Below are 25608 nucleotides of genomic sequence, written 5' to 3'. Positions count from 1 at the left end.
AACAGACAAGAAGTAAACACTAAAGGGAACAGCAGAGGAGGACAGACAGGAAGTAAACACTAAAGGGAACAGCAGAGGAGGACAGACAGAAGTAAACACTAAAGGGAACAGCAGAGGAGGACAGACAGGAAGTAAACACTAAAGGGAACAGCAGAGGAAGGACCGACAGGAAGTTAACACTAAAGGGAACAGGCAGAGAAGACAGACAGGAAGTAACAATAAAGGGAACAGCAGAGGAGGACAGACAAGAAGTAACACTAAAGGGAACAGCAGAGGAGGACAGACAGGAAGTCAACACTAAAGGGAACAGCAGCAGAACACAGGCAGTGTTTAAAGACTGGTTAGTGGAGAAGAAAATGTGAACAGACCTGTACAGTTACAGAAAACCCTGATCAGAGCTGCCGTCATTTTTCAAGTTACGCTGCTGTCGCCGCAGTTCAGCCGTTGGCAAGCAGTGGAATGGACCACTTTTTCTCAGTCGACGCAATATTTGAGATAACTATTGAGAGTGAAGTCTTTGGTTTATTCAGTAGCCGTGTAATAAGTGGAATAATGGCCGCCTTGCTCCACATTATCCCTTACTTATATGTTATTAGATTGATATAGGCCAGCACCTGCTGATAACGCTGGGCTTTAAATCAGCCTCTGTGACAGGTGTGGTTCTGCCTCTGGTGCCCTGAAGCCTCTGGTCACTAAATTACTGAGGCTTTGTTGGACATGCCCGAATGAGCCGGCGGCGACGGCTTGAGTTGCAGCCCGAGTTACACTGTGATTCATGAAGATAGGAGCGGGTGTCACAGAGACGCAGGACACAATGCCATTGGACTCAACACTGCAGTGCTGACTTTATATCTCATGCTACTGACTGTAAACATGTGGGTTTCAGCACTCTCCACAGAGTCTACTGAGTCTGTTGGAGCTATTTATAGTTTTTTATACTGTTAGTCTTTAGACTCATTACTTAAGTTCAGTCCTATTGTGGTTGATGCTGTTGTTTTGAAGGGATTTAGGCACATTGGTAGACAGGTAAAGGGGTGATTTGGCAGGAAGCTTGTTGCCTCGTGCTACTATCAATACGGAGGATGAGTCGTATAGTTCAGCTATGGTAGGAAGGAGTCAAATCTGCCACCGAAATGCAGCAAAAGGGAAACACTTCAAAGGGCCTACAGTATATCCCACCGTGGCATATTAATTTGACTTCTCTGTATTTACTCAGTCCTGAGTGACCTACCGAATCTAATGGGGCCAAAACTGTTTGAGTACCAAATAAAGCTTGAAAAACAAATGCAGTGCAAAGAAAATACGACTTAGTTCCACTAAGATTTGAGGTTTTCCTCATTACCTTCCTTTCGCTGTTGACTGCCTCACGATTCTGCTCAATAGTCTGACTTTTTTATTATTTCTACACCGCCTTTTGGACATAATTTCACATATCCATGCTCCCTACACTAGCTCTGACTGCCAGTAGAATTTATTTGAAAATGTTATTTATTACTTCATCGCGTCTGGTCGTATTGAAGAGGACTCTGTAGTGTCTCATGTCTCCATGCCTTAATGTTCAGAAAGCTCTTTATGTTTCTCATACTGCCTGTGCTGCAGCTCCTCTTTTCACCCTGTGTCTGAAACCAGAGCCCAGACTGCTCTGATTGGTTAGCTGGCCGGCTCTGCTGTGAATTGGTCAACCGTACCATGTGTTGGAGCGCTAGCCAATACGAGCATGAGGGTTCCCTAGTGATGTCACTAGGTAGAAAGTAGACAAAGGAGTCCAACGGAGGTGTTTTACGCTGAGGGGGGGAGGTGTGTGGTAGAGAAACTCCCTCTGGTTTCAGGAAGGTGCAATGCTGAAGGATTCGGTGCACGAACCTGCTTGGATCAGAAGGAACTCCTTAGACTCGGAGCCCATCACGTTGGAGGCGGTGCAGTTGTAGCTCCCAAAGTCGTTCTGGGAATCAGGAGTGATCTGAGAGGAGATGGAGGAAGAGAACAACACAGAGAGGTCACTCAGTGGAACAGAAAGAAATCACTACACTGAGTAGACCCATGGCTACCTTGAATTTGTACCTAATGGGACCTAAGTAGATGTTTAGTGTGTATACAGTATGCGCAATACTACATGGTGCGAGTGTTGGTACGGGGAGAGCTGCTCCACCTGCACCAAACATTTACCTGGTCTCTCAATAAGAATTGATACCATCAAATCTGAGATACAGTATCCCTTCATTTAAGTAGTAAATCCTAACCCTAAATACAGAGTTCAATCCCATTTCAAAGGTCCTTCTATGACTCTTAAACACATTGTATTGTAACGTTAAGGTACTCCTATCCACTTATTTTATAGGATTTACCATTTATTTGAAAGTATGGTATATATTTAACATTGCCTTTAATGTTCGTGTATCTTAGATGTAAATATTTGTATTCTTCCTGCACCATTTGGTCTATTTCATGGCACCTTTTTATGACCTTTACTTTTATGTTAGCTTTATTTTATGCTGAATTGTTGGAAAAGACCTAGGATTTTCAGGATGAATCCTCTGCTTCTTTAAATCCTATGTTATGTTTGTTTTTTTCATCTAGAAATTGGTCAATTTATGGCTGATTGAGAGTGTGAAAGTGCTAAAATAGATGTATTGTGAGAGCCTATCATTACACACTGTTATTTATTGTATTTATTCAGCGTTGCTCTACTTGTTTGTTATTCTTTTGAAAGGTACCCTCCCCTGCAACAGTGACTTATTGAACCCCTCTGCCTCTCTGTGTTTTGATGAGCTTGGTGTTTTAGTGAAGTGCAGCAGACCTCCAGGTAGCTGACGGAGGGGGTGTTGTAGATCTTCACGTTGGTGGTGTTGGCGGAGGGCAGCTGCAGGCCGTCTCTGAACCACAGCACGGCGGCTCCGGGGTGAGCCTCCACCTCGCAGCTGATGTTGGCGGCGTTCCCCTCCCACGTGTACACCGTCACCAAGCCCAGGATCTTCGGAGCATCTGCACAACACAGAGGAGGGAAGAGGACGCTGATTATCTGTGTGTACTCCTTCAATCTATCTGGCCAGGAGGCATCTCAGTTTTTTAACCCAGTTTAGATTCAACCACGCCCACTTCTGCATTGGTATATCTCTGAGCAACTTCATCACGGATGTATCAAGGGAACGTCTCCGTCTAAACATCCCTCAAGGAAAATAACGTTTATCAGACCAAAAAGAACTCCCTAACTCCCTCTCCCTCACTTCCTCCCACTTTGAGACAACTTCTCTGGGGCTTGACTGACTGCAGCGCCAGAGACTCACCTTTAAAAGCTGCCGTAGCGACTCGCCTTGCGGTCAGTGCCAATGCAAAAAATGCTGCAACACATCCCACCGGTGTTGGGCTTGCAGAATATTGAAACCAATCAAAGTTTATTCAACTGTAGCTGTCAAATTATGATTTAACGGGATGAGAACATGCTCTGAGGCTGCCTCAATGCTTTCGTCAGGTGGTCAAATGTAAACTTGGTTGGGAAAATAACAGATGCAACCAGGAGAAAAGAAATACAGAAAAATCGGTAAAACAATCTTGAAATTGAAGGTTATAATCGATCATTTTTAAACAATGATAAGTATGAGCATCATTTGTTTTAGGTATGCTTGTGCAATGGTTTAAAAAATAGTCGAAACATTTACATATGTGGTTGTATTTCCACCAATTTGGACTTGTTCATAAGACCAAGGAAGGATGGATCTGATAATGAAAAAGACTTCTGAAGACAGCAGTAGACAGAGATTGGGATTCTTATTTGAAACACGTGGGAAGTGCAGTGTGATGGCTGTATTTCTATATGTCTTCAAGCCTAGGCATTCTTTAATATCCCTTTGGAAAGTAAAGTTTTATGCAGCATTAAATTGCCATTTTTGCCCATTTTACTTGTGACAAAGAGTCTCTTTTATTGCTTTTATGTCTCACCAGGCCATTGTTAAGCAGTACGTCTAATAAGCGTACGATCATACTGAGAGCTTTGAGTGAACAGAAATAACAAAGCCGAACGGTGTCACTTCAAACGACTTTAGAAAAATTCAGCCGGTGCATTTTCAAAATGAGATCCTTCCTCTCATTCCACATTTGATACCCGCAGAGATAGAAATAACACTGCGGCCATTCATGCAACAGCCCCATTCAGCTGCCCATTGCAACACACTCGCCGAGTTGAATTGAAACCATATGGGCAAAAACTCTTCACCCCTTCATTTTTAGAAGCGTCGTTGGAAGAGGCTATAACAGGAGATGACTGTTTCCTTTTATTAGATCCTGCTCCCATCACTGAGCTGTGCTTCTGAGAGTATTCTGCTTCGCTGTGGCCCCTGACACTGTCCTCATGACCCCAGATCCTTGAGACCGGCGCAGTGTTCTGCAGCCCGAATTGACGGACGAGGCTGAGTCAATAGTGCTTCATCTCCTGCAGCCCTGATTAGACCCCCGCTCCCTCCATCAGTGCTGCTGTTGGACCTTGTTGACTTGCTGCACAGCCTGTGACCTGCAGCTTTGATTTCTGCAGCCTCCTCGCCGGCGCTCCGCGAGATTATTGATTGTTGGCAAATAAGAGGAAAGCATCTGCTCCTGGTGATCGTACGGTTCACATACCACAGAAAACACATTGTTCTGCATGAGGCATTTAACAAACAAATAAATACATTTTGCAGCCCTTTTTTTTAAAGGATCAACTGACTGCATAAATACCTTCTCTACCATCGACGTATCATTATAGAAACTATAACTGCTACCAAGATGTAGTGTGACGCTGTTTGTATGTAAAATAAATGTTGTTACTTTTGGCTGAACGATGAGCTGTTTTGTTTGTTTGTTTGTTTGTTTTGTTTATGAGGCTATAGAGTGAATATGTGTGACTGACTGTGTGTGTACCACTGTGAATGCTAACAGCGATAATGCTAATGCTATGTGTCTGTAGTGTGATGTGTACCGCAGGAAGAAAAGCCAATGCTAATGCTAACGCTAAAAGGGATCCTCTTAAAGACACAACATCTGCCGACCTGGAGAACATCACATGGAGCTTTTCCTGAGCTTCAGTAAAACATGAAAGCTATACTCAGGTGTTAAAGTGTCTGCAGGGCGGAGAAGAGCCCGCTTGCTTTCAAACAATCATGCTAAACAAACCTGAGCCGCCGAGGAGCTCAAACAGAGAACTTATTAACACTTTCCTATCAGTGATGCAGCAGCATGGTGGACACGCTGAGCCCGGCTAATGGGATCACGCTGAGCAGCAGATTGCAAGTTCCACGCTTTGATAACGTCTTCATTGTGTGAGTGGGCGAGCGGTGATAGAGCGGACAGAGAGTGAGAGTCGTGCTCGAGACAAAGCACCTTTTCTTATCGATAATTGCTTGGCAACAGTGAATCAGCGCCCTGATTACTTGCTGATTACTCGAGCTAACTGCTAACAGCTCTATCAACACTGCATTGTGATTATATCTCCTCTGAGCAAATTGCTGACACATTGAGAGGATGGCATATTAATCCAATTAAGTGTTCATCTGCCTTATTTATCGCTGTCTTTTGTACCAAGGTGCCATTTGTTAGATTTCAAAAAGAGATCCAAGTGTTGTTGGCTCCCATTGGGCATGTCTAATCTTTCCAAGGACATGTTTTGTTTGTGCTAAATGACTAACGTGAAATGCATGCAAAAACAATGGGTTGGATAAACTTCAGATTGAGGGTAAGAAACAAGGAGGGAACACGGGGATTTTAGTCTTTGCAGACCATTTACATGCACACAAACCTACTACAGGAAAGGGAAGGCTCCAAAAAGCATAATAGGGCTCCTTTAACCTTGATGGTCATGTCTCTCAGGTCATACCACGTGTCAGTCTCTTGTATGAACAAAGGTAGGTAAAGGGTAATACACAGTGTATAAAAATATCTACTATTTAATGTTCAAACCTCAAAGTAATTACACCGTTACATACAATGAGGACACACACATTTAAAGCTTCGACAGGCGCTGTACCTTTAGGCTATGTCGGAGCTAAGACCTTTGTTTCCATGGTAACTAATGGCAGTGATACCGCTGATGCTCGCCCACCTTTTATCCCGGGAGACGGAGGTGACTGCCCAGACACTGAGTCTGCAGAACACCCTTTCTTTGGTCCCGACACGGCCCCTGTCCTCATCTGATTCCAACATACATTTATTAACATGCAGTCCAAAGCTAAGAGAGAAATACATTCACCTGTGCTCTCAAGGAAAACTGGAAAACAGGTTTAGGCAATGAGTTTCAATTTAAACCCCGACATAAACATGAATCACACTTTTGTGCATCTGATGCCAAGCCATGTGTAAAATCCAGCTTTGTTTGTGCGTTAATACACGCAATAACGTACTAAGATGGGGTTGCCCCTTACAAGAGGGTACAATGTAAAGCTTCGATTATCCTTAAAACCATAGGCGTCATTTGTACTGGGGACCACTTTTAGCAATGGCCAATTCTGTCCCCACCACTTTGCATCAGGATCATTTGTTTAAAGCTTTCTAAAAATAGTGTCACAAAGAATTGTACACTTTGAGAACATGTACAATCGGGAGGACTGTTCACACTTTCTGGGTGTATTTCTGGTGCAATTTGGACCTGCGACACATAAGCAACTGTTGCTCACGCTTCACAGCAGCGTAGCATAGTTACTGCACTAGTTGTCTAAAACAAATATTGACAACATCTGTATTGTTTTTGGGGGGCGTTTAATGCAGTAGTGTTGTTTTTTTAATCTGAAAAAGTGTCCCCAGCCTTTTCTGACTAAGGGACACACGGAACATTCAGGAATATGGTCGGGGACGAATGTAAGCAAAGCATTCAAACATGTTTTGGGATATTTAAAACAGTTTAATGCTTTAAGCTTAATTCACTTCACCTGAAATTGCTTCACAATGAAGTTGTTGGCGTAAGAAAGTATTTCCACAGGAATGAGTCCTAAAACCCTGAAAGTGAGTTAGCATTTCACAACTTCCGGTTCCCTCGTCTCAGAGTCAGTGCGATTTCTCCGTAGGATTTTGGAAAATAGCTCGAAATAAGGTCTGTGGTTGACACAAATTTAAGAGAAGGATCACGTTTTGTTCTACCACATTAAATACATCAGCAGTGAATCCCGCTGAGTTAGGTTCCCCCTGTTCTGCTTGAAGTACTTCTGGTTAAACTCAGTGTGGCTAAAAGAAAAAGCTTTGCTAAAATATGCAAGCGAAAGTCAGTTGAAAGGATCTTAAGTTGGCGTGGCGTTGAAGTTGTGCGACCCTGCTGTACCCCTCTGTAGCGTTTATAGCATAACGTTAGCATTTTGCTTCTGGCGATTCGGTTTATGCTTAGAAAATTATAAAAGTAGGGTAGTGTGGAGATGATCCGGCTGAACAGAAATGTGCATTCATCAAACAGGTTCGTTTTCCACAGATCTTATTTCTTACAATATTCCAAAAGCCTATGGAGAAATCGCATTGGAACTCATGCGCACCTTACTTCCGGGTCGGCTTAGAAAAATACGTCATCCCTGTGGCGCTCTTTTGTAAGTAGAGATGGGAAAAAGGAGCACCAAATATAATGTGTTGAGATTACTAAGAGTCTTCAGAATGTAGGCTGGGACTGTCCTGCAGCTCCACAATATCTCATTCAACTCCTTTCACATATTTTCCTTTATCTGCTCACTGCCAAATGGACATTGCACCAGTCCTTCGTGTGATTCTGATGGAGTTACCATTCATTGTGCGGCCCGAGACTTTACTCTCGGACTAACCGTCAAACGGACTGCAGAACTCCTTCTAAAGATGGAACATTTTTCTAGTCCGTCAGTGTTTGTTTTGAAAAGCTTGGGTCATTGATTCTTCTGCCTACAGCTAAAATCAACAGCTAATGAACAGAGAAAGAAAAGCTGCTAGGCGGCTGTCAAAAGCCATTCCAGGACACAGAGGGAATCACTACCAAAGCAGAGACAGACATGTGGAGAAAACCAACGAGCACCAAAATACATCCATTACAACGCCATCACTCCTGGCACGCGGACATCACAGAACAACCATAGATTAATGACAGACCTTTTGAACTGACTTTTCATGACATGGCATTTCACCTGTAGAGTCTTCAGGGAAACGCTTGTTGTTCCATATCAACGCCGGCAAGAGACAGGTGTTTTAACAAAGATCCCTCGAGATTAGATCATTTATTTTCGCCGCTGAATCCTGACTGACTACAAAATTGACTGACGCCGACACATATTCTCTGATCTTTATTCGTCTATTATTTGTGTGGTAGTGGGTCTGTGTGAAAAATATATCCGGTACGAATCTGAATCCTCTATTTCGTACCATTTTATTTGAAGTGCATTGAGACATTACACTGTGAGAAGAGGGAGGGAACCTTTATGTATGATTTTGTCAATTAACCAATTAAATAAACCCTTACCGCAATTGACCAAATGAAACACAATTCAACGATTATAAACACTAAAACACATGCTGACAATGATTTTACTGTATGACTAAACATTAATATATAAGAACATTGTGAATAAAAGTCTAAATAAAAAGGAGAAAATGAATTTAATTAATAAAAACATTCTCTTTGGAGATACTCCTGTTCGCTTTCAATGAAGGGTGAAATGTAACTGTAAATCAAGAGCAATACCAGCTGATGTTAGTCCTAGGAAGAGTGGTTCTACTCACAGCGGACTTCCAGGAACATGAGCTGCTCGTCCTGTCCGATGGAGTTGCTGGCGCTGCAGAGGTACTGCCCGGCGTACGTGAACAGGACGTTCTTCAGGGTGAGCGAGGACACCCGAGCGTGGCTGCGGACCACAATGTTTCTGTCGAGGCTCTGCCAAGAAAACGGGGGGAAGTCATTAGTCTGAGTTATAAAGCAGGAGATTCTCATAGAAGTGGAAGCATGTGTTTCTAATCGGTCATCTTGTTTATGAGAGTTGTTATGGGGTTCCTACTAAAAGAGAGAAAGGGGGTGTTTCTAGTTAGTTTGGAATAAAATGAAGTTAATTAGTTAACCATTTTTGGGAGAATCCCTCCCAACTAACCCACTTTCCTTCACCCTACCGCCCATCAACCCCTTCTCCCCTTCATCCTTTTCATAATCCCTCCCCACCGATTCCCCTCATCCCTTCATAATCCCCCAGATCCCTTCATCCCTTCACTGTTACTGACATCCCTTCACCCCTTACTCCCCTCATCCCTTCACTCTTACTGACATCCCTTCATCCCATCACCCTCTTCAATCTTCCATCTGTTCATCCCTCACCCTGACTCCCCTCATCCCTTCACACTTACCCACTTTCCTTCACCCTACCGCCCATCAACCCCTTCATCCCTTCAATAATCCATCCGTTCATCCCTCCTCACCGATTCCCCACATCCCTTCAAAATCCCTGAGATCTCTTTATCCCTTCACTCCTGACTCCCCTCATCCCTTCATACTCACCCAGATCTCTTTATGCCTTCACCCTTACACTCGTCTTTTCACTTTATCCCTTCCTTGCTCATTCCCCTCATCCCGTCATACTCACCTACATCCCTTCATCCCTCCCTAACCCTAACCACTAAATCAATCCTACATCCCTCATCACTCTCTCCCCTCATCCACATCCATTCCCCTTTCACCCTTCGACCCCGAAATCCTTTCATTCCTACATCCCTCATCCCCTTCAACATTACCCGGATCACTTATCAACTCCTTCATCCCTTCACCGGTTCATTCCACCCCTCGTCATTCCCTACATTCCTTCATACTCACCCACAACTTGGAGCTACAGTATGTTGATGTTTCCCCTACCATCTAACTGGCTAGTTGCAGGTTCACAGCGGGCCTAACAGCAGTTTGAACAACATAATTGCAGTTGTGACAAATTCCTCGTTAGACCTAGTTTATATGTGGCTCAGTGGTTCTCTTTTGGTGCGCTGCTTGCTAACACAAACCTGTTCTGTTGCAGCACAGTCACTGAGGAAGCCTTATTGGCCTTTCTTGCTTTTTTTAAATCAGGAGGTTAATCCGCAGGTTTCATTCTGTCAGATTAAAAGATGAGGCCAAAGGGTCGGCTGCTTTTAGGCTCTGCTCTCAGTGACGTTTAAAGTCAAACCAGAACATTTTCACGCAGTTTATTTTAGATAACACTAGATGTACTTTATCGATCCCAAAATGGAAAGTTCTTTTGTCACACACATAACGTTTTTATTTCCTGTCAATAAACTAGTGCAAGCTTCCTTCCTGGACAGCAAATGAGTTACAGATATTCTGCAGAAGACCTTTCATTTTAAAGACTATATATAATTACATCTTTCTTCCCTCTGGGCGACACATAGTTTAACCCAGCAGGATAACACAGCTTCCTTTCACCTGCCATGATCTGCTATTAATATTTCAGGCATGTTTTATGCATTATGAAATGGTATTTGTTATATTAGAAGTGCGATTCTCTACAGAGCGAAGGAGATACAAATGTCGCCAAAATATTTCTGCTGTTTACTGAAGATCTGAGGGAGTGTCCTGGAACATTTTGAAAGGGCAGCATTAATCTTTCCGCACTGCAGTGACACAACGAGAAACCTGCACTGGACTGGAGGACAATACTTAGAATACAACAGAGGCAGAAGTGTACAGACGTTTGCGTTTATGCATTAATTCCAATTAATGATTTTAATTGTACAACTGGGAGAATTAATTATAACGGAGGACCTGTATGGAACAAATGTAAATTGCTTCGCACTGTTTGTGTAGTCCCTGCTTATTTGCATTGTACGGCAGAGCTGGAATTATGTTACATAGCCTTTTAATGTTTTGCTTGTCAGATATTCTGTACAATTATTATATAGGAGGAGACCGGAGCCGCTGAAGCAAAGAGGAAAACCCATTATCTCTCTATATGTGTGCTGCGTTATAATTTCACTAAATGGAAATCAAAGCTGACACGACGTACACACATTTCTCCTTTTCTCCTGTCAGCACCTCCACTCTGCAAAAAGATGTATAAGCTGCATTAATGTCCGACTGGATTCCTGTAAATACACTCAGCCAATGAGAAACAATATCAATCTCCTCATGGTTATTACCAGAAGGCCATGTGAGAATTTCAGCTCCTACTTAAGTTGCAAAAGGTTTGTTTGCTGTCAACATGGTGAATGACAGACTGTGGCGACACCATGGTGAGTTGACCAGCACTGAGCTGATGTGGTAAAAAGGTTCGCTCTATTTATAGTTTGAGGCTAATGCACCTGCTGGTCTCTTGTTGTTGTGGGCTTGGTTCTTCCTGGTTGAGTGCATCTGGTAAATGGAATGTAGCTTAATGGGAAGTTCAGCAAGTAGTGTTTACCGACTTGGTTAAAGTACAGCTCGGGTTGATTGGAATCTAAATAGTTTTGCAGGTCTTTAGACAGAAACTGCTGATTAACTCCGAACAAGATGGAAAATCCTCAAATCAAAGTCATTACAAGTGGTGCTTAAACATAAAGGTCTGCACCAAACCTCACAGAAAGCCCTCCACTCTCAGGCAAAGCATTTCTCTTTCTGCCTGTAGTATACCGGATAAAGACTTGAGCAACTAAAGATAAGAGCCCTTTTTCCAAGGATGAATTGGGAGTAATATTGACATGGGTTTCCTTTCACTTGAAGTGGGACTAGCACAATCAGCTTGGTGGCCCATATGAGTGAGAGGCATGTGAAATGCTTGCCTGGCTGCACACTTTGAAAGAGAAGACATCTTTTTAAAGCTCTTCTCTCCGGTGTTGTTCTGTCTGAGGTCTCTGTGCTTTTGCCAGACTTCTGGTTCTCCTTTTATTCTCTAATGGCTCCTCTGTAATCTACTTTCAACTGAGGGTCTGGGCAACTTTATCAGTCCAATAATCATTCTGCATTGTTCCTCATTGTATAAGTTGCCGTAGTCAATACACATGCTCTAATAAAATGGAGGTAACTGTTGTTAGTGATCGGACCACACACCCTAGAAAGGCCTTGCATTTAGTTGTCCCTCCTGAGGAGTGCAATGATGACGTTTAGTTTTAAATGATATATTGAATCGGCAATCAGACTGATGAAAGTACAGCCGTGTGTCATTAAGTATAACTGAAGTTTAGGCTCAGTTTAATTGGACTTGCAAGTGCAATTCATTCCTAGCCATTAATGATCCGTCACCATCCTATCTTAAAGAGCTCATAGTACCCTACTGCCCCACTCGGGCATTGCTAATTATTATTAATGGTTGCTAGAGTCTCTGAAAGTGAAAAGGGGTCAAGCACCTTCAGCTATCAAGCTCCTCCTCTGTGGAACCAGCTCCCAGTTATTGTCCAGGAGGCTGTGCACATTTAAGAGCCCGCTTAAGACCTTTCCTGCTTGATAGGGTTGCTCATGCTTAGCTTGGACTCAGGCTCTAGATATGCTGCGATAGGCTTACGACTTTCCTGTTTGATAAAGCTTATAGTCAGGCTTGCCTAGAACCTAGCCATAGGATTTTCTTATATTTAATTCATGTTGTGTATCTTAAGTTGAGACAACAGTCTTTAAATGTTCCCTGCACCTTGAAGTAAACTGTGTCTTAATTCTGGGCTGTGTCCTTCAAGGTGAACCGGTACCTTGTCAGCTAAAGTTAAAAATGTTGACATTTAGGCTGCCTCTGTGGCTGGGGGGGGGGGGGGGGGGGCGCCTGGTGTTAAAGTCAGTTATTCTGCACTGCTGACATTAAAGGCGTTCAGCGGCGGGTTTTATCAGACCTTCATCTGGTTCAAGTGTCAAGCTGCTCTTCTCACAGACAGAAAGACACACTGTAAATGCTGAGCAGAGCAATCAGCGGAATATCACCATTCGGGGTCCATTCATCATCAAGACTAATTAGATAATGTATGCTTGTTAGCAGCATATGATTTATGCCCATCATAGAGATAAATTCAGCTGGGTTTCGTCTACAAACACCAACACTATTATCATTGACTTCAGATTAGTGAGATCCCTGCTGTGCCTTTAGAAGTGCATTCATTGACAGTAGATTTTTTACAGTAGGCTAACATTTCTGTCTTTCCTGCTGTGCAAAATATCAGACGGATTGTATCTTCAGACTGGTAAAATAATCTGGGGCATTTCTGTCTTCAATTGTTTTGTCTACACAACATAAACCAAGCTCCATTTTCAGGTTGAACACACTATATCTGTTCTAGAGAAAATAAAGGAAACTGTTAAAGCTCACAAACTGTCTACAGAGGAATACTATACTACAGCAAAAGCCTATCCTTTACATAAACTAAAATAGCAGTAATTCTTTGATGAAAGCAAGGATAAGCTACAGAAAAAAGTCTTTAATGGAATAAGTAAACCACCTGCATTTAATGCATGCACTATTCACATTCAGTTCTATAATTACAGAAGTATATGACACACTGGGAGGTTAAAACACTCAGATTACTGGAATCAACTTCACACAAATAGGTAAGTAGCAATTCAAGCTCATAATTATGTCCCTGGTGAAGTCTTTGAGGACCTAGAAAAATGCAATTTAAAGGTATTAAAAGCATCGTTATCATTTAAGCACCGGCCGTGGCGCGACTGGCTGGGGCACCTGCACCGTACACCGGCGACCCGGGTTCGATTCCCGACCCGTGGTCCTTTCCGGATCCCTACCCCGACTCCCACTTTCCTGTCACTCTCCACTGTCCTATCTGATTAAAGGCAAAAAGCCCCCCAGAAAAATCTTTTAAAAAAAGAAAGCATCCATTTCCAAGGTTAGTGAAGATCAGCGTCACCAGTGGTAGTCAACAAACCTTCATAGGTCTAGACAACAGAACTACTTGGTTAGGTTGAGTTAAATGAGTGGTGGTTAAAGTGAAAGTTAACGGTATGAACATAAAGCAATCAACACAGACCCAACAATCCATCGCCACCGTCCGTTAGCCTTTGGTTAGCACCTAGCTATGCCTCAGAGCAGACAGTGTTTGTGAGGATGAAGAGCTGCTACTAAACAACCCAGAGCAGCAATCTGTTTCCACCCTGAATAAAGCAAAGTCTGCGCACTAAGCAGACCATGCAGCAGGAAATAGCAGTGTGCTAAATAACCAACATCTACTGTAATCTGGTGTGAAAGTCTCGGCGTCTCAACATGAAATTTGTCGACAAAAATAAACTGGGACAAGTAAATAGGGCAAGTCGAAATGTTTCTGGAACTAAATGGATTAAATGTACTGTACTACGGGTCTAATGGTCTATATATTTAGTGCACAACTAATGTAGCGAGCATTAAAAGTGGGCTAAGTGACAACACTTCTGCTCTGCAGTTTAAAAGGTGGTGGTGGGGAGGGGAGGGGTGGTGGGTGGGTCTACTGTGTAAGTGTGTGCTAATACAACTACAGTCAGGCTACCGTATTTAGTAGCCATACCTCATATTTGTCTGGTCGCGTCCAAGAAGCCTAGAGAGGAAAAACACAGGAAGCAACACAGTGCAGCACAGTGAGCTTCGGAGGCGGCTTTCACCTGCAGAACATGTGCAGTGCCTTCAGGTTTGAAGGATCATACCTTTAATCTCGACTGTTTTATCATAATGCCTAGAAACACATTTCTTTCACTCATTGTTGGAGACATACCTCAGTGCATAACAAATCTATTAACATCCATTTGAAGACGGCAGAGGGATAAACAACTTCAGAATTGCTCGCTGAGTCGGGTGATCCATCACAGAGACCTGTCCGCGCTGGTATAGTATTGTTTATGCAACAGTGATGCAACGTTGATAATGCAGACATAATGCACACTGTGATCGATTGCCCAACTCGAGCTTAGAGAATGTGCATTGATTTTTGTACCCGGGTGAAATAAATGGAAAGCAATGCCTGAAAGGTGGGATGACACATTTTTACATCTTAACACAGAAATATGTTGCAGTTTATCTAGCGGCCTGGACATGTATGAATCTCAGTTCTGCAAAAATGAAGGTATACACAGTTTGAGATTCACTTTAACATTGGATCAGAGTGGATTTATTTTCCTATTTGTCATTATCAGTGGTAGAAGAAGTACTCAGCTTTTGCACTGAAGCAAAAATTAGCAATAGACAGTTAAAAAAAGCCCATTTCAGAGTTGAGCAAGACATTTCACCCCAAATTGCAATGTTTAGTATATATAATGTATTAAACAAAAGCTCAAATAAATGCATTTATTATTATTATTATGTTTATTATTATTATGTTTATTATTATTTTATGATTATGTTTATTATTATTATGTTTATTATTATTATATTATTATTATTATTATTATTATTATTATTATATTATTATTATTATTATTATTATTATTATATTATTATTATTATTATTATGTTTATTATTTTATTATTATTATTATTATTATTATTATTATTATATTATTATATTATTATTATTATTTTATTATTATTATTATATTATTATTATTATTATTATTATTATTATTATTATTATTATATTATTATTATTATTATTATATTATTATTATTATTATTATTATTATGTTTATTATTATTATTATTATTATGTTTATTAAATGGCTGTATTTTTGATATTTGATGCATTCCTCTGGAGGTTATTTTAAGGATTGTATATAGTATAACTGGCTTATTTTATTCAGGGAGTTCAAAGAACTGGTCAAAATGCTAAATTGTGTTTTGCTAAAGCAGCATAAGGTTATTTATTCATTAACTAACCGTAATTAGAAGGGAAAAGGAGCACGACAAAACTCATTTGATTTAGCCATTACCCATATCTAAGCGCTTTTCTAATCATTGTCTTTCACACCATGGCAGAATGTTTCCGATCACCTTGTTTGTGTATGTAGCGCGGCGTGCTCCACTTATCCACCTTTAGCTGTAAGTGATGATTGTACTCCAGCGGTGTGAATAAACATGAGGCTCACAGGGCAATGAACCTCGGAAACACAACCACACTGATATTGTTTCTCAAGAGACGATACGATGATAACATCTGCTACACTGGCAGCAAGATGCCGGGTTTGAAAAGAGGCTTCACCATCATTTCACATCTATTCGAACATGCCTCTGATGTAGAACCAGATAGAACGTGAACGAAAGACAGAGCGTGGAAAACGAGCCAATGATGAATGACCGTCTGGTGGAAAATTAGTGACAGCTATGACGGGATTTTCTGATTACCACAGCATTAAATTAAAACTGATCTGACAGAGATAGATAGTCAAAGGGAGGAAGGAGAAGAAGATTCTCGGGCAATTGAAATGTGGGACGGGTGAGGCATGTGTTGCAGGTGGAAGATAAGATTCAGTAAAAAACAGCCGTGAATGCATCGTGCTGTGTGAATGCTTCCACTGATTGGCAGTGATAAATGGCACAGGGAATGGGAAAAAACGAGGGATACTGGAGCTGATCTCTTCTGATAATAGACTGATGATAATACTCGTAGAACTTTCCCAATCAGAAGTCGTAAAAAGAAAAGTTTGGTGCAAAAGGAAAGCAAAGACGCTATCAGAGACACCCTACAGTGAAATCTGTAAAGGCCGGGGCTTTCGTTTTCCTGACATGAAAAACAGAAACGTTCACCTCAAAACGTTTATATTTTAAGAACTCTATCAATTAAAATGGTCAGGTAAAAGTAGAGCTTCTAAAGTTGGAAATCCCTTATTTCCTGTATCCTTGCTCAGAGATGTTTTGTGAACTTTTATTTAAAAGGTTAATTAGTTGTAATGATTTCAGAGTGACTCAATGCTTCCATGTCAGCGTGATGTTGAATTGCTTTTGCTTTTGCAGAATCAGATTGTATTATTTATGCCAGGGGAAAGGAGGTTTTATGACACCCAATTAAGAACAATTAATTAACTAAATACAAATAATGATAAAAAGAGACAAATGTGCAACAAAAGATCAGATTAAAAAAGAGTGTTTTTATAAATATATGTTCGGAAAAAATATGAAATAAAATATAGCATGCGTATTTATATACACATTAAGAAAGTAAGTAATCATTTGAAAAAGTTTTAAAACTATGAGATTTATTTTAATCAACATGAGAAAGTAATGTCAAAAAGAAAAGACAGAAGACTAAGAATATTTATTTAAACAGAAGTAAAAAATATGCAATAAAATAGGAAGTTCCGCTGACAGAAACACAGCCCTGATCACAAAACGGCCCTCATGTTCTTCCGGTTGTTTCTCTGTAGAGACTCTTTATTTTCCACTCTCATTACATTTATAAACAGGACTCTTAAAGCCTTGGGAGAAGTTCGTAATTTCACCCAAGCTGAAAAATGTTCGACTTATGCAAATGCATCTTTGCCTCAGGGCAAATTTGTGCCCACTCTTAACATTATAAGCATTAAGCCGTGTCTAATATTTGCCTTTTCTATTCAGTTTGAACCTTAACAAGTGTTGCTTGTGCAGCAAGAGTCTTGTATAATATTATTCTCTGGGCCAGACACCTCTATTTAGATAGAAAAAAGAAAAAATGCATTTAAAATGAGACCATTTTATGCCAATACTCAGGCTTCAAATGTGTATTTTCTGCCTCTAATGTGACATGAACCATGCTTTAATGATCACAAAGGTCTGGAGCACTCGACAATGCCATTAGGTTGACTGATATTGCAATTCCATATTGATTTGTGATATTGGAGGGAATAAGCGTTAGTCATACCATCATTAAACCTCTACTCAAATGAGAACAATGTGATTTTCTTTAGGCGATCTGAACCAAACAAGGGTTTCTTATTAAGTCTGTCAAATACTGGGACTTCTCTGCAGCTCCACAATACTTCACTCAGATATTTTCACATATTTTAGCTTAGCCAAGTATTGCTTTTGTATATTGGACTAGTCCATATCGGGATTCATGAAACTGTGCAGTGCAATCAGACAGATGAACACCAGCCTCATTCATCCTTATTGATTTTAGAACACACACGTGGACAGGAGATAATGTTCTGACCGTGCTATTTTTGGTTTGAAGTTGTTGTACCGGGATGGCGTGTTTCCTCTCACAGTTACACATTTGATGTTACATTATTCATCACACAGCTGTAAAGTAGGGCACTGTGGCCCAAATACTGAGCGCCTGAGTCCCGCTGTGGGACGAGCAGCACAGGTGCTCTGATGCATGCCCTGCATCTGCCTCCCAGAATAGCACTGCTATTGTTACATGCATTTCCTTCCTAACAGCTGCACAAGAGCCCAGTTATTTAATATGAGGCCCGGCACTCCGGATATATTAACCACTTTAATATTGGCTGTTTTGCTGCATTTAAAAAAAGGCGCCAGAGAACAGAATGCAGGAGAGAGAAGTGTTGAGGGGAATAAACCAAAACTAAATGTCAAAAAGTAACATTTTTAGCTTTGTATTTCAATACAGTTACTTCCTACATTCAAAAACATCATATAGACTAGGTATTGATAATAAATAATCACAATAATGAAAGAATATAATAATAATAATAATAATAATAATAATAATAATAATAATAACAATAATAATAATAAATAATAATAATAATAATAATAATAATAATAATAACAATAATAATAATAATAATAATAATAATAATAATAATAATAATAATAATAATAATAATAATAATAATAATAACAACATAAATATATATTTTTTTTATAAATAGTGTCAAAAATCTGCAGGACATATCCCAGACTGACCCATATAAAAAGTTATTAACTGGAAAAAAGCCTATAAATATATATTAATATCCAGCTTTTCTTTCTAATCATATTTCTTCCTGGCGACTCGGCTCATTTTTCCTGCAAACTTCCATTTTCTTCACAATATTAAGATATATTATTATTATTTATTGCAGTATCTAAAGCTAGATAAAGCCCTCACATATGAGGTGTTCCTCCTGAATCCACAATCCTGCTGAAGCAGAGAGGTAATTATCTTAATACTGTTTGCTGCATCCTCAGCTGGAAATTACCCGTCTGAAGTGCCTAATCCGTGTACCGCTCTAATGATGCGTGTATTCAGGAAGAAAGACCGTTAAGATGGGTTTTTCAGAATTATACCATTTTAATGAGCTGATAAGAGCAGGACAATGGACCGGGGATGAGAGTCTGCCAGCAGCTGTGACCGGTGTGATGCAGGAAGAAGCACGAGGACGGTATTCATAGCTCTTAAGAAGCCTCTAACCGTGTTGTATAGCCAGAGCTTAAATCCAGCGTTATCTGCAGAGCCGCTAAGGCCATGACGGGGAAAACGAGGATATATGTGAAAGCAGGACAAAAATGCACAACCCTAATTTGGTTTAACACTTCTTAAAGCATCCTGACAAAAAGTGCCCGCTCGTTTGTGGAGTGGATTATCACAGCGCTCAAAGATATCTGATTTTGAGACGCAGGGACGTTTAGGGTTCAAACGGCAATAATCAGAGTAATCGTTTTCTTTTTCTCAAACTCACTCACATTTCAGTTTCGGGTGAATTTCAAATGAGTACTTTAATAGTAATTGCAGAAAAATATGCTTTCAAAATTGCAACTTCTATCTCCTTTTTTCAGAATAAATCAGATCCTGCATCGAAAAAGTTGAGAATGCTTGCAGATATTGAAATATAGATCCTTGAAATCAGTGTTTCTGTTATTATCAGCTTTTAAAAAAACCTATGCTGTGTCTGAATGTTGAGTGTTCTGTTATAAAGAACCGTTTTCCACCTTTGATTAAAGCGTAAAAAGTAGTACCTGCTCTCCTTCAGTGAACACCCGGTTCTCGAAGCTCCAGGAGATGGTGGGGGTGGGGTCTCCTGAGGCCTCGCAGGTCAGGATCACCTGCTCATCAAACTCTGAGGCCGTCTTGTTGTTCAGGTAGGTGATCTTGGGTTGCACTACAAACAGGATAGGAGTGATGGTCGTGAAAGCAACAAATGCTAATCTGCTGAAAGAGGCTGAAACGCTGGAAGGCGATCATTCGCTGATGTTTTCCTAATTATAGAAGACATCCGGCACATAATTGAATAAAGTGATCTGTTGAAATGTGTATTAATGTTACTTTAAATGTCTAGTATTAATACCCAAGTGTAAAACATACAGGCCTAATTAGAGCTGTGTTTTCATACATCATTGACCTTTAATAGAGGTGGAAGGGTCTGATTACATACAACACTGGTGCAATGCTCCTGGAGGAGAGAAAGTAGTGTGATATCTCTCAATGTCCTAAGGGCTGGCTTAATTAGTTTTCAATAGGGCTCGCTTCTCTTTAAACTGTACGCTTCACGCCGTGTAGCTCTGCTCTCAGAGTCAGCAGCAAGCTGCAGAGATGTGTACAACACATTTCAAAAAGAAAAGACCAGAGAGAGAGAGAGAGAGAGAGAGAGAGAGACAGAGAGAGACAGACAGAGAGAGAGAGAGAGAGAGACAGAGAGAGAGACAGAGACAGAGAGAGAGCACTTTATGCTGGCGTAAGCTGATGGAGTTATTCTCTTACCGAACACGTTCAGGCTCACTTCCTCGGCTTTCTCTCCCGCCTTGTTCTTGGCGATGCAAGTGTAATCTCCTTCATCCACTTTCTTGACATCTTTTATTTCCAATTCAGAACCATCCTCACCCAGGCTGTACTTATCGCCGTTTTCAAGGACGATGTTGTTACTGTAGCGGAGGGAAGCAGAGAGAAAAGACACGGTGAGGTTTACATCACAAGGGTTTGCTTACACAACTGGAGGGGACGTTCAAATAACTTTCTTTACTCACTGACAATGATCTGTTGGGCTTTTTATCTCAGCTGCTATACAATAAAGGCAGGGAGAGCAAAAAAGGCAGTCATGTCCTCTGCTGTATGCTTGTGATAAAAGCCTGTGCCTGCCTCAGCTCTCTTTTAGTCTTTAACTGTGTTTTTATAAGGCCATGGACCAATGGTTTCAGGGATGAGTCCTAAACCCAGAAACGAGTTAGCATTTTAACACTTCCTGTTCCCACATCTGGAAGATTTTGAATGTTTGTTTGGTTTTTAGTTTTAAATGTGGTCTGTGGTTAACACAATCTAAAGAGACTGTTGTTCTACGACATACAATACGTCAGTTAATGACCAACGCCATCACGCCCAACATTAGCCGCCTTTAGCTTAGCGGTGGTGATGTGAAGTCATGTGACCGTGCTGTAGTTCCTTTAGGGGGTTGCCATAAAATCATAAAGTGGTGTTAATATGTGGAGACTGTCCTGCTGAAACAGAAACATCTTTGTAAAACTTTTGGCCTCAAAGCTTATTTTCTGCGATGATCCAAAAGCCAATGGAATAATCCCATTGGCTTTTTGTGGAGGGAACCATGGAGATGCTCAGGGTTGCACTACAAAAAAAGACATCTTCCCTGCACCACTCTGTGATCACGATGCATGTGTTTATTCCTGTTTTCTTTCACAGAGGTTACACTCTGGTCTGTTTTTGTGTTCCTGGAGAAGAGGAAGGCTTCCTGAGGCGTTTTGCAGACAGACAGTGAATGACAAATAACAAATAGAGTTTCAGCCCTCTGTTTTTCTCCGCCTCGCCCTTCTGTCCTCCCTACAACCTCAACTCTGTTCACACCAGATTCCCCCAACACACTCCTGCCTTCAGCAACCATTCCTAAAGTCTTCCTCACTGACAGGTCTGCAGAGGAAGTTTAAATCACGGATTATGTTATCTTTATTGGACACTTTTACTCAAGCACAAGACCTGAGTACTTCTACTTTTACTCAAGTACAAGACCTGAGTACTTCTACTTTTACTCAAGTACAAGACCTGAGTACTTTTACTTTACTCAAGTACAAGATCTGAGTACTTCTACTTTACTCAAGAACAAGATCTGAGTACTTCTACTTTTACTCCCAGCTCTGTAAATATCATACATGAATAAGTTCATTCATCCCATCCAGTTTCCGTTGCATTGGCTCTTCCCGTTTGTTACCCTCCCTCCGTGTCGCTCTGAGCTCAAAGTATATTTTTGATTCATCCAATGTACCGCAGAGAGTCGATCTGTATTCTATTTGTTGTTCTACTCCGGAATATAGCAGTTTAATCTCATATTTGCTCAGTGCATTTTAAACTTGCTGCCGCAGATTCACTTCAGGTCTGTGTGTGTGTGTGTGTGTGTGTGTGTGTGTGTGTGTGTGTGTGTGTGTGTGTGTGTGTGTGTGTGTGTGTGTGTGTGTGTGTGTGTGTGTAACCACTCTCCTCAGATCAATGCATTTTAAACAGCGTGTGGAGAGGCTCTCTGCTCTCGTTACTGTGAGGATGTAAATGCATGTACATTTCATCATCTCTGCCACACAGCCGTCTGTAGGCAAGGCCATCCTCATTCATATTAATGGGATATTTACAAACACAACAACAACAACAACATTTCCAGGAATGGAAATGTTTATGTTGTGTTGATGTTATCCTATAAAAGGGGCCTCAATCAGGATGTAGGCAGAAGGAAACGAGGGAAAGACTACAGTTTACATATTTGATATCCGTATAATTCAGAGGTTTTTGGAGCACAGCTGAGTTTACATATATTTTAATAAGTATGATGAATAATACCGCATGTTCTTGGCTCAAAGCACAAAGCCGAAAGCTTATTATTATAAGCATAGCTACTTTGGACAGGTGTGTGATCGTATCAGCCTTCGCTCTGGGAGACGTATTTACATTTTGTATTGTGTAAAGTATTCAGATTTTGCAAGATAACTCAAACGTTACTCTCCCGGGCTTCTGACCTACAGGATGATGCTTTCATCTTTCAAACTGTATGTTTAAATAACTGTTTGCTGTTGGTTTTAACATCACTGTATTTAATCTTTGTGCTGCGTCACAGCTGGTCTTCAGAGGGTCTTATTTGTGTTTTTGAGTTTTGAGTTTCCTCTACATGATATTTATCTCCTGTGTTTCTGCATGAGATCACTGTGTCCAGCAGCTGGAGACAGAGGGCACAGAAGAAGCTTATTCAAATGTTTGGCTATTTTTGATTTGAGTGTAGTGATCTTTAACATTATAAAACATTGCGTTATTAATTGTATTTAGATTTTCAATAATAAAGATGACTACATTTACACCTAGAACTACTTTATTTATTTAGATTAAATTGATACACAACAAGTTTTTCTCCCCCCAAAAAAGGAAGGCCTTGATTGGATAAATTACGGAAACCAAAGCATGTGTTATATAATGTTAAAACTTCACTGGGATTCTTTATTGTTCATTTTTAATAAATGATTTTAAACACGTGGTATTATTTAGTTTTATGTTTGTCTCATAACTTTTTATGGTTAATTCTTCTTCATGTGTTTGCTTTACATGATGTTGCCACTTCAAGTCAGGTGACAGAGGTTAGAACAACAACAACAACAACAACAAAGGCTCAGAGATATTTCATTGATTTAAAGCTGAGAGAGAGTGTGTGCAGCTCAGATGTGTGTGTGTTAGTGTGTGTGTGTCTTACTGTGCCCAGGTGACGGTGGGTTCGGGGAAGCCATCGGCGTCGCAGGCCAGCAGAGCCGAGGCCCCGATATCCGCGGTGGCGTTCACATCGGAGACCCTGGCCCGGATGGTGGGGAGCACTGAAGGGGACAAGATCAAAAAGTGAAAGTGGTCTAGTCGTGCTGCACGCTATAGGAACATGTAGCAAAGACATAAACAAATTAGGAATACAAATGAAAACAATAACTCAAATATTAAATGATTAACATATTTCAAACTAAATGTTAATAAATGTTTTTAAATACATTTAAAAACATATATATATATATATATATATATATATGTTTTTAAATACATTTAAAAACATATATATATATATATATATATATATGTTTTTAAATACATTTAAAAACATATATATATGTTTTTAAATACATTTAAAAACATATATATATGTTTTTAAATACATTTAAAAATATATATATATTTTAAATTAAAATTAAAACATTAACAAAATGTATAAATAAATATAGATGATAAACATTGAAACAAACATTTAAAAACGTGTAAATAAAATGTTGTTTTCAATCATTCCACATTTTTAAATCTTTAATATTGTTTTTACAAATTAAAACAAAAATAAATAAATAAATAAATAAGTCTAAAAATAAATAAATTAAGAATTACAAAAATTAAATAAATAAATAAGTCTAAAAATAAATAAACATAAATATTTGAAATGTTGCTCTCGGGCGAAGAGCTGCAGACAGATGCTCATGTTCTCATCTTCATCATTTGCTGGTTGAAGGTATTTTAGAAAGAACACTTTGATGGTTCTTGTTCCTGTATCCTGTTCTGTGATGAACAGGAGGGCAGGGAGACGCGGTGCTCACCGTTAACGACGACCTTGATCATCCTGAAGTCGATCTCTCCGCGGGCCATGACTCGCGCCTCGCAGTTGTACATGCCCTCGTCGATCTTCTTGATGCCGCGGATCTGCAGGTGGCCCTTATCCAGGATCTTGAATCGCACTGCAACAGGAAAGGTAAACGGTTAAACATACTACATAGTGCTTTGTTTCTGTTAGTAATTGTATTTCACTCTTTTGGTATTGTTTGTTCAGCCAATAAGACCTTCATGGATTATCTTTTATTTGATGTTACCTAAGGTGCAGTATTTGCCGCTCATGGTATTGTAACACGATAATATTACTGTGTTTTTCCAAATTATGTCCAGAAACTTGGATGAATTAAGTTAAAATAAGTGTATTTCTGTATTTCTGTAATCATGCCTCTTGTATTAAAGATAATAATTATTATAATAGGCACACTTCCTTCTTTTTTTATGGACTTTAGTACTGTTTTTTAGTTTTAAATAGTGTGTAAAGACCGTATGAGTAGATGAATCTGAAAAGTGAGAAAAAAGTTAATATATATATATCATCTGACTCAAACAAAATCAAGTTCAACAGGAAGCTTTTATGAGTGAAAGACTTTTCATTTAAGCGCTCAGACAGGAAGTTGGAGGCAGATTAAAACGCCCTAATTATCCCCCGGTAATCAGGCGGGTGAGCCCTGCGTGTCTCCTGTCTGACTAACTGTTGCACCTCTAATTAAAGCCGCCGTAAACGCACAGTGAGCTGTTCAAACCGGAGCCTGGTGGTTCATCCAGCACATTGTTAAAATCCAGCACACACACACACACACACACACACACACACACACACACACACACACACACACACACACTTCTGATTTAAGAGCCGTGAGAGTGGAGCCATTTCTGATGTTTGTTCTTTACATGTCCCAATTTAGAAAAACTAAAGCACCTCTCCAACATGTCTAGCCAGTGTACTCACTGGATTTAAAGTGGGGGGTGTTTAGGGGGCACTTGTTTAGCCTCTACACTTTAATTTGCCTGCTGAGAGGTTACAAGATTTCATTTTCCCCTGCTATTTAACGCAGAAGCCCAGCGAGCCTGCGTGCTATGAAATCACTCGATGCAGATAATTATGTACGGAGTGCTAGAGAGGATATTAGCGCGGCAAAGGGAACATTTTCTTCCTGTAACTTTGAGATGTTTATTGCACAAACAATTCCACCTCAGCTATCAGATAATACCTTGGAACCGGTACAAGACCCCCGGAAGATCGAGAGCTACTGAGGTGTCCCTGAGCAAGGCATCGTTCCCTACACTGCTGCACGATTAAGGGTATATTCTATTCCACTAGCAACACGTTTA

General features: G+C 40.3%; 1 protein-coding gene across 8 annotated transcripts in view; it reads right to left on the bottom strand.

Annotated features, from left to right (window-relative positions):
* Positions 1–25608, bottom strand: part of ncam1a (neural cell adhesion molecule 1a) — a 234836-nt gene that overhangs the window by 38091 nt on the left and 171137 nt on the right. For 5 of the 8 annotated variants that reach the window (XM_063895320.1, XM_063895324.1, XM_063895327.1 and 2 more), the window contains exons 5-12: positions 24261–24398; positions 23390–23507; positions 20422–20582; positions 19680–19822; positions 14380–14409; positions 8686–8836; positions 2798–2982; positions 1864–1960 (exon numbers count right to left, since the gene is read on the bottom strand). In XM_063895320.1, the coding sequence (XP_063751390.1) occupies positions 1864–1960; positions 2798–2982; positions 8686–8836; positions 14380–14409; positions 19680–19822; positions 20422–20582; positions 23390–23507; positions 24261–24398 (1023 nt within the window). The remainder of the gene's footprint in view (positions 1–1863; positions 1961–2797; positions 2983–8685; positions 8837–14379; positions 14410–19679; positions 19823–20421; positions 20583–23389; positions 23508–24260; positions 24399–25608) is intronic. The other 3 variants (XM_063895322.1, XM_063895326.1, XM_063895328.1) reach the window with 1 other exon arrangement.

Source organism: Eleginops maclovinus, chromosome 11, assembly GCF_036324505.1.
Source record: "Eleginops maclovinus isolate JMC-PN-2008 ecotype Puerto Natales chromosome 11, JC_Emac_rtc_rv5, whole genome shotgun sequence".
In the NCBI taxonomy this organism is placed as follows: domain Eukaryota; kingdom Metazoa; phylum Chordata; class Actinopteri; order Perciformes; family Eleginopidae; genus Eleginops; species Eleginops maclovinus.
This window is presented reverse-complemented; position numbering and strand designations above follow the sequence as displayed.